A 10,308-nucleotide genomic window follows, 5' to 3' on the forward strand; every position below is an offset into this window, starting at 1 on the left:
AGTGCTGTCATCTTCAGGTTACTCGCCGCTCTGAGTCTCCTTTGTGGGAGGTGTCTTCTCCTTGATCAGTGCTGCTGTTGTGTTCACTGGAAGCGTGATTCTTTCTGATGTGGCTGTGTCCAATCGTAGGTGTAGTTAAATTGCTACAGGAGCTTGCTAGGACATGTCCATGCTAGGACAGTTCTTCCGGTTTCATTACAGCAAAGTATAACAAGTATCCTCAGAACAATAGCTGAGATTTTGTTTTGAACTTGCAGAGCCCAGTGAGAAATAGGAATTTAGGAGATCAGGAGTACGACTTCGTTACAGTGGATTAGAAATCAAATACATAAAGAAAAACGCAGCAGTCCTGGTCTTGCAGACATCTCTAGTTAGCTTTGGGTCTGAAGTTTTGAGAACGTGGGGCTGTCCAGGTATAATCAGTGACATAAAGTCCTCCGGGGCAGACCGCCAGTATGGTGGTTTGAGCCTGAAATCCCAGAGGCTCTTAGGAATCCGAACAGGCTGAAGTAGTTGCAACCTGAGCATGGCTGGTGTGGAGTCACTGAGGTGCAATCAATCACCGTCACGACGCTATTTTTTACAGAGGGAAAGTAAACTTTCAAGTGTCACTTTTGGTGCTGTGATCAAAGGTTTCTTTTGCCTCTGCCTAATCTCTTACACTTTACAACTGCTCTCGTCTTTGCTAGCCAGGCACGTCTACAAACGTGCTGTCCTGCTTCCCAGCAGATGTCAGCTGGCTGAACTCCCCAGTACTGCAGGCTGTCTCATGGCCAGCCCGTCCCACACACACATATGCTGGTCTCCCTGCTCAAAACCACGTGCAGCACCCCACACGCTGGTGGAGACGTTCTCTCTCCCTCTCTCTCTCACACACTCTCAGAGCTTTACACCTTTCCCCTCCTGTCTCATCTTTTAGTCACTTCTCAAAGATGCTGGCAGTGATTTGTTTGAGGCAGTTAAACCCTGAAACATTCTGAAAAGAAATGTGCTGAAAGAAAAACAAATGGGGAGAGAAAAAGCTTGTAGTAATTTCTGTTGTATCACTTTTGCACGAGGCTTCACATGTGGTGAGTGACTGATCTACATAAGGATGCTTCAAGCAGGAAAAACTCATGGAAGAAATCTTAAAGCCTATGTAGAAAAATAGGATCAAAATCTCCCTATTTTCTTCCCTCTGTCTCCAAAACATACTTTTCATAACCAGCCCCGAGCTCAGCATGAGGGTCTGTGTGGGCTCTGACACACGCGTGAGGGGGAGTGCACGTGAAGTTCCAGTCAGTAACCATCTTTCTTTTTTCCCCCTCCTCAGTTTGTTGCTCAGCCAAACTGCCAGCAGCTTCTAGCAACGCTTTGGTATGACGGTTTCCCGGGATGGCGGCGGAAACACTGGGCAGTAAAACTCTTGACCTGTGTCACCATTGGACTGCTGTTCCCTGTGCTGTCCGTGGCGTACCTGATGGCACCGAAGAGCAGGCTGGGACTGTTCATTAAAAAGCCATTTATAAAGTTTATCTGCCACACCGGCTCTTACCTGACCTTCCTCTTCCTGCTCCTGCTGGCGTCGCAGCACATCGTCAGGACTGACCTTCACATGCAGGGACCACCTCCCACCATCGTGGAGTGGATGATCCTGCCCTGGGTTCTAGGTAAATCAGAAACACACAAACGCCTGAGCCACGGTCTCCTGACTCGCACCCGTGTGGAGACTCATTCCTGATCTCAGCATCGTCAGCGTGTAAAGAGATTTGGCAGCCAGCTTCAGTAACGGCATGAAACAGCTGGGCTCCTTCTGGAACAACAGATCCTGTTGGCCTAGGGCTCTTCTGCTGTTCATATTGCCATCTGACACGCCTTGAGACATGACCCTGAGTAAACCACAGCAGACGCAGCTCTCTCCCTGCTGCCCCCACACTCTGTGCGAGGGATGGGTTAGGAATTAGCTTCTGGGTCACACTAGTAACAAATAGTGTCACTTCTCATGCTGGCTTAGTTCTGCTGGCTGGTACATGGCAGAAGGCAGCGCCAAGAGCCTGTCTCTGCTTTCGCCTTCTCATTCCCCTGCTCCCAGAGCCAGTGCGCAGGTGCCAGCCCTGTCGGTTCCTGGGCTCCCAAACAGCTCACAGGAAGGCAGAAAAGGGAAGAGAAATCTCACTCTGCCATACGCCTCCGTGCTGATCAATAGCGACCAAATCAATATCGAGTGCTCTAATACAAGCAGGGGAAGGAGCGGGTATTTATTATCAGAAGGCTGAATGTGAGGCTCTTATTCTGGTCTCGCTTGGGCAGCCACAGTTGTGAAGGAAAGGAGGTGTCCGTGCTCCTGAGGGCAGGATGGACAGGTGAGATAGTGAGATGAGGTGGGAGAAAGCAGATAGAGCCACCGAGGGAGAAGAGCAGAGAAGAGTAGTTGGCTGTTTTTTTGATGAGAGAGAAGTATTTACCCTTTCAATCTGAGCTCCAACTCAACAGCAAGTGACAACCTGTGGACTCCAGGTGATCTCCTCAATTCATCCTTAACTTCATGGTTAGAACTGAGGGCAATGGGAGGCATTTCAGCAAAAATGATGTGCAGATGGAAGAAGAATTATCCATTTAAAAACCCCTCCCAAAATCACCTCTTACAGCTGTCTGCTCTTCTTTTTGCATTCCTTTGTTTCAGATAAAAAGGGATGTTGCGGGACTGTTTGGTAAAGGGAGAAATTCGAACAGTTTCACCACATTAAAGATTATTATTTAAGAAATATTTTCCACTCTGAAAGGAGGGAGAGGACAGGCACAGGCAGCATTGCTGTAACTATAGTAACCAGCAGTGCCAACTCACTATAAATACAGTGGGCGAGTTCTTCAACAGGCTCCTCTCCGCTGATTTATTTTATTATATATCTTTGGGTCCATGCATAGATTTGGAGGCAGCTGTAATAAAATTACCTTCTTGGCCTTGACATTATGCTTGTCAGACCATTGACCTGCTGGAGCTCAGATTGGAATTTGGTTTACAGCAGTTCATTTCAATGTTATCTGCTCTTCAGCTTGAACTTTCAGGTCCTGAAACTTGAGTTGCAAGCAGTGTTTCAGTGACCACGGCAGTATCATGTGGTTAGGTGTGAGGAGCAGTTTGGGTAACTATGTTAGTTACGCACTTGGAGGTGGTTTTTGTTGGGTTTTTTTATTCTTTTCACACATTTCAGATCCTCATTCAAGGATAATGTAAACTGGGTGATTCAAGCTATCTGGGGGCTCTAAAAGATGTTCTCAGAAGCATGTTGGTGAAGAAGGAGCCTTCCTGCCATTTGCTTTTTAATGAGACTTAGGCTCTCAAAATTCTGAAACAGTTTTACAGTAAAGGACATATAAGATACTTAAAATTAGAATTGGATGGTAGGTGAGTTAAAAAGTCTGGTCATGACCTTCAGAAGCTGCCCCTCAGCCCTCCAGCTGCAAGAAGGTATAGTGAAGGTTCACAAGTGCCAAAAATTATTACCAGAAGGTGTCTCAGAGTTGAGATGACGGGCTCTGGCCGCATCCTTGGGAACAAATGTTCACCTCGCCAAACCCGTGGCCATATTTGACATGAGGTGAGTCATTGCTGCGTGCTGCAGCGCCAGGCTCCGGGCTCTTTCTCATGCTGACTCCTACCTTTTTTCAGAGTCCCAACGGGCTTTTAGTGCAGCAAGATGCATAAATACAGTGACTGAGCACAGAGAATGAATTCACGTCTTCCTTCTTCAGTGAGATATTTCCAGGTCAGGGAGAAGATGGGCTGGTGCGCAGAAGCTGGTACTAGCGTTACGTGTTCTGCAGAGAAAGTCAAGAAAAGTCAGTACTGTCCAGCTGCACAACGAATTACTTACAGGGTCTGTGAGAGTAGACAATCTGTTAGAAACTACACACAATGCAGCCGCTTAAGTAGTTTATTCATGTAGAACCGATTTCATCTGAGCCAATCCACTGATACTGGTTTTAGTTAATGGATCTTTCAAGCAGGCACCTTGTGTGTCTAACTGGAGCCCTGAGTAGGAATCCGAGGTGGTTGTCATCCCTCTCTAGACTGCGTTCCCCACAGAGTTGTAAAATGTCTCATAATCATCAGTGTTTTACTTTGTAGAAGACAGGAGGGATGAGACATTTTTTCCAAGCCGTTAATTTAGAGTTGTCTTCTATTACATCAGATACAAACATTGCTCTGATGGCAAATAATACCTTGTCATGACAATGAACTCTCTGTCTTTATACAGGTTTTATCTGGGGAGAAATCAAGGAGATGTGGGATGGTGGATTCAATGAGTACGTGCATGACTGGTGGAATCTGATGGATTTTGCAATGAACTCCCTCTATCTTGCAACTATCTCCCTTAAAATTGTTGCCTACGTCAAGGTACAGTAAATTGGGAGAGAGACTTTGTAACTTGCTTGTGAGAACTGTAGTACACAAGGTAGAAACTGTCTGAATCAAAATTACCCATCAAAGAGAGTAGCTGCTTTCCAACCTGTCTAGTTTTGAATATTCACCTGGAAAGCTTATTAATTTGTTTGGAAAATGATCCTCCTCCTCATCCTGACTCCTTGGTTAAGACCGAAGTAGATTGTTCGGGCATTGGCTAGAAGTTTCCCCCCTCACCGTTTGTTTTGTAGCTACTTAGTTGCCAAAGACACGTTTTGTTTTCCGTATTAACACTGGGCGTCTTTCAACAGCGCCAGACATAGTGAAAACGTGAGTGTTAAATAAAACAGAAAGGAAGAAACAAGAATAGGGTTATCTGAAAACATCTACGGCCAAGACTTATAATCTGTAGTCCTACAGCTCTGTAGATTGATCATCAGAAGTTTGTGAAAAGTCCTCTAAGAAAAGCCAGCCTGGTAGTAGGGGCCTCCGTCTGATACGAAGGAGTCCTGGTCCGTAGGAGCAGTTGTGAAGCGGCGCGCTCACAGAAGTCCCCTTCTGACCTACGTCACTTAGAGGCTGCAGTATGCTCTGAAACGTGAGGATTTTTAACATTGATAATGGCTTCAGAACCTTCTGCAACATGGCTTGTAAAGTACAAACTTATTCTAAGATACAGTTTAAAGCTGTAGGCAAGGAAATGACAAGGGAGCACGCTGGAGCTTTAACACCGTGTGGATTCTTCGCTGTCATGTTCCATTTACGGTGAGAACGGACATCAGAGCTCATCCTTAAAAGCACCTTCCACATGTATAAATGTGTGATGCTCCAAGTTAGCGTGTTTTGAAGCCAGAGGATGGCCTGAAGCAGTTCCCTGCAGTCTCTCTTTTTCAAAGACACAGACGAGACACAAACGGCCTCCTGCAAACTTCCTTATGCAAGGCCTCTCCTTGACTTTGGTTGGAGCTGCGTGCTCAGCCTGATTCTTTTCTTGGTGTGAATCAGCAGTAACTTCACTACAGTTCCTGTAGCTACACAGGAGTGAATCAAACAACTGGAGCCTGCTCCTTGGCCACTGACACGCTTTCTACCTTTGCTGTGCCACCGTGTTGGTTTTGCCCTGGAGGAGGGTACTACTGCCTTCAGCCCAGCTCCTCCTCACCAGGACAAGCCTCCCTGTTCAGTCCCACCCAGGCACGCATGCAGGCAGAGGAAAAGAGGAGAACACGTGGCAAAGCTCCTTGACACCACCTTGGCAGAGTTTTTTGAAAAACTTTTCAGCAAGCGGCCCTGCTACAAGGCCTCTTCAAAATCCAGAAGGCTGCATAGTGCTGAGGTGCTTTTTCAAAGGGAAAAGCTCTCCGATAGTAGCTGCTCCCTGAAGAGGCAGCTCTGTCCCAGCATCAAAGCAGGAACGGATTACGTCTTTTTTCTCCCAACACTCAGAACCAGCGAGGAATTAGACTTGAAAGGCTGGTCTTTAAACTGAGAGCAATAATTAAAAAAAAATGCTGGAAATCGTAAGAATCACAAATCTTGAAGTGTGAACAATTTCATTCTTTCTTACACACAAATGACTGGAAGAGCTGTGCATCCGGATCTGTACTGTCACACACTGAGGTCTAAACTCACAGCCAGACCACGGGTTTGAAGAAGTACAGCTTGGTTTATGTCCTCTGTAAGAGCTGTAAGAAAATGGGGAGAAACTTCCAGGCTAACTACAGTGACCTATAGGGCAGCACACAGAAGAATGCTACAGGAATATATCCGTCTGAGCACAGCTCGGATATAAACCTGGCTGATCTGGGGTCTGCTCTGCGAGCAGCAACGTCAGACAGTTCCGAGAGGTGCACAAAATCTCACGCAGGAGCAGTTGTGAAGCGGCGCACTCACAGAAGTCCCCTCCTGACCTACATCACTTGGAGGCTGCAGTGTGCTCTGAAACGTGAGGGTTTATAACGTTGATAATGGCTTCAAGACCTCCTGCAACGTGACTTGTGAAGGGTTTTGTTATTTATAGAACGGCCCCGAGCTGGAGAAGGCCAGTGTATAAGCCAAGATACCAGACTGTAACACTTCTGAGAACTTCAAAGGATTACATGGACGTTCAGCTTTCTGCTGAATATCAGAAAAATAAATTGCATACTGACACTGATGTTTTCCATCCTTGTTTTTACAAGGAGACTTTTTTTTCCTTGGTTTGTCTGCTTCCAAGACCCAGCCCTAATATTGTCCCATACCAATGAAATCTTCAGGCTGATTAAGGGGTAAAAATACTTTCCTAATCAGTTTTCATTTGCTGCATTGAATTATCATGTAATGAGGAAGGGTAAACGTGTCTGCCTGGTGTAACTGATTTGTACTATTTTGTGTACGTCTCTGCTGTGTTTCATCTTCCGATGCCTAACCCAGAGCACTCCAGCCTTCCCAGAGCCCCGGCTGCATTAGGTACCTCTGAAATCGCCTTCCTCTATTACCTGTGATGCCAGGCTGTGCTGCAGAGCTGCTGTTTTCCAAGCAAGGCTACAAAGGGCCAAAATACGACCCGAACAAGTTGCTTTAAAAACAGATGTGAGATGAAGACGACCTTTTCACATACCTTTATAAGGAGACTGTGCCAAACCCCAGCAGGGAGCCCCTGGTCTGCTCTGGCCAGGAGAACAGCTGTGGAAATCTGATGACAACCACCCGCCCCCGCTGCTGGATGCTGGCAAAAAGTTAACGTGTCTGCCTGGTCGTAAACATTTTAAGACCCATCTTCAAATCAAGTTAACAGACTCGGGCCACGATGGCCATGTAAAAAAGGAGTCTGGAAATGTCAGAAGCAATCAGAGGTCATGCTGAAACGCCTCGTGTCGCATCTCAGCTCCTTCATACAGAGGAATAGTCTGAAATATCCACTTGTTTTCAGCGTGCCCTTGAAAAAATGGTGAACTTGTGTGTTGGACCTTCAGAATTAAACAAAGTCCCTGCAAACTCCTCTGTCAGTATGATATTGATACCATTTCCGTTGGAAAGGTACAAAGATTACTTCAGGAGTCCTAAAGACCCTGGCTACACTATCAGCTGTATTATTCAAAGTACATTTTTGCCTTTTTAAGCGTGTTAAATGAGCAGAGACAAGTGTTAGAAGGACAATTACTCCTGGATGTTGAAACGCCTTTGTCTCCATTCTGCTGTGCCAGCCTAGTTAAATCAGGGCAGTTACTGCTGTACAACCAGCTCCTTTGTGTTACCTTTCTGCATCTGGCTGCTCTTTGCTCCAAAAATGCTTCTGCTTTTACAGTTACATTATGAACCAAGTTAATGTTCTAATTGATGCACTCAAATGTATCCAGGGTTTCAACTGTAATTATGACCTCTGCTTTAGCAACTCTTCTACAATTGCCGCAACAAATTAGCTAATAAGAAGATTAATACGAAAAAAGCATTTTGGTTCTGGGCTGTTGGCCCTTTCTTTGAGATGACTAGGGAAGTGTCCACTTCTTACGCTCAGTAGTTCATCGCTTCCTCCTTCCCTCCCTTCTCCCTCCCTCGCATTCCTCCTGGGCTGTGCAGTGTTTTGAATGTGCAGTCGTATTTAGGAGGAAAAAGAATAAAAAAGGGGGATTGGAAATTTCTGACCTGAGCCACTCAAGGGCTGTTCAAACCCCTTGAGCTGCTGAAAGAGAAGGAGCTTGTGTATGAACCTGTGGACATGGAGAACCTGCAAATAGGGAACTCAGAATTTGAAGGGCCTGTTTTCTAAAATTAGGCTCAGGACAGCCAATGTACCAGAAGCCTCTGAAGAAAAGCTGGTCCCACGAGATATCAGGGCCAAGCAGGGGGGGTTCATAAGGAGGCAGCATTAATCTGAGTCTCTGCCCTGATCAGTCCCTGATCAGTCCTCAGTGTTAGTCTGGCAGTAGCTGAGACTTCGGAGTTTAAAAGCACTTCTTGTGTCTCCAGTACCCGGTCGGTGTTTACATACGAAGCAGGGGGAACTTTTTGAGTTATCTCAGAGTAATAACAACGTAATTCACTTTTATACCCTTGTTATTTCTTCCAGTATAACGGTTCTCGTCCAAGGGAGGAATGGGAAATGTGGCACCCGACTCTCATTGCAGAAGCCCTCTTTGCAATATCCAACATTTTAAGCTCCTTGCGTCTCATATCCCTGTTTACAGCAAATTCGCACCTGGGACCCTTGCAGATTTCTCTGGGACGCATGCTGCTAGACATCCTTAAATTCCTTTTTATCTACTGTCTGGTGCTTCTGGCTTTTGCCAACGGACTGAACCAGCTTTATTTTTATTATGAGACCAGTGCCTCGGAGGAACCCAACAACTGCAAGGGGATCCGATGTGAGAAACAGAACAATGCCTTCTCCACGTAAGACATCCTTTCTTTCTGTTTCTAAGGTTGGCTCCCACTGTTCCCTGTCTTACCCGCCTGTGCCTGTTGTCTGTCACTGCACTGAAAGTGCCGTTATTTATTCGTTCACCAGTACCAGGTGGTTGACTGTGCAGGAGAGGTGTGAGCTAACTGGGGCAGACATTCTGCTGAGCTTTGCTGTCAGAAGGACTCTTACTTACTCTGGAAGTGGGAGACCATCATTTCACCTCTGGACCAAAGAGTCTCCCTACACAATCCTGCAGCTTAGGGTTTATTATGGCTACGTACAATTTCACTTCAGAAAGCAAGTATCCTTTTGCCATAATAACTGTTTGTCTGATTACAGGGAAGAGGGAGGAAGGTGACACAAAATGCAGAAAACAAGGGTTAAACCAATGAAAAAAAGGGATTAATACATAACGTGATACAGCAATCTCACCTAGGCTGCTTTTATGCGTATATGACATCGCAGGCTTCTCCCATTCCTCGTAGTGGGGTGAGACTAAAGTCCCCGCAAAAAAAAGGCAAAGTTGGAAAAGCTGGTCCTTTACTGAGCTGTTGGCATGGAAATCGCTGTGATGACAGCTGGCAGGGCTGAAAGAGATAGCACATGCTGGGAAATAACATGAATTGTCTTTCTGATGTATTTGTTTTAATTACTAATAGTGGAAATAATTATAATAATCAGCCCCACCCAATTGTTCTTGCTGCTTGCCTGGTACTTAAACCACAATGGGAAGAGAAATAAATAAAGCACGGTCTAGAAGAAGGCCTACGCTCTGCAAACAAGCAAAACAAAACTGTTGTCCGTCACTTTATGCTCAATTAAATAAAACTTGTCATAATGCCCAATAATTCTCCACCCCTCCTCAGCTGAAGGCTTGAGGTTCAGAAAGGACCTGTGACATGTCTGCACTGTTATCAAACGCAGATGATGGCTGAGGCCACAGGACTAGTCTGGAAGAGGAAAGGCTCCCACACTTCTTCCTGCAGGAAGAAGTGGGGGATTTTCACAGGAGAGGGTCCAGTCTTACAAGAGCATCATGACTGGATGGACCAGACGTGCTTCCATTTTCCACTGCAGAGCAGGAACACTGTAGGCTTGATTAATTTTCTCATTAAACCCATCGATATCTGGAGGAAGTGAGTGGAACTGCACTGTGCTAATGAAAAACAGAATTAAAGACCTCAGTCTTTTTTCTCTTTTAATTGCTTGGCATGCTCCAGAAGTGTGTTGTGCTGCCCTTGCAAAGGAATTAAATAACAAATACTATCCCTTGATCTGTGTCCATACTGATGCAGCAGCCAGAGGGAGAAATGTCTGGCAAGCACAACGTTTGTTAAGTGGCAGCTTCTCGCTCAGGAAGGGTCAAACCCACAAAGTTCAGGACCCGAGCCTGCCTTTCACTGGCGGGAATGAGACCAGCAGGATTCGGTCCTGCATTCTGCCTTGGACCTGGCCCCAGTTGTTTTACAGATTTCGCTGTCAGCAGGTTAGTCAAGGGAACAAAGGCAGGATTTGACTGAAGAAAAACAGCGTTAGGTCAGCA

The 10,308-nt window shown here is 45.9% G+C and overlaps 1 protein-coding gene across 1 annotated transcript in view; it reads left to right on the plus strand.

Moving 5' to 3' along the window:
- The window catches only part of TRPC5 (transient receptor potential cation channel, subfamily C, member 5), a 58,804-nt gene that overhangs the window by 28,711 nt on the left and 19,785 nt on the right, over positions 1-10,308 (plus strand). The window contains exons 3-5 of the mRNA XM_010138805.1: positions 1,313-1,649; positions 4,239-4,378; positions 8,433-8,755. Of these exons, the coding sequence (XP_010137107.1) occupies positions 1,313-1,649; positions 4,239-4,378; positions 8,433-8,755 (800 nt within the window). The remainder of the gene's footprint in view (positions 1-1,312; positions 1,650-4,238; positions 4,379-8,432; positions 8,756-10,308) is intronic.

This window comes from Buceros rhinoceros, unplaced genomic scaffold (genome assembly GCF_000710305.1).
Source record: "Buceros rhinoceros silvestris isolate BGI_N320 unplaced genomic scaffold, ASM71030v1 scaffold5326, whole genome shotgun sequence".
Lineage (NCBI taxonomy): Eukaryota > Metazoa > Chordata > Aves > Bucerotiformes > Bucerotidae > Buceros > Buceros rhinoceros.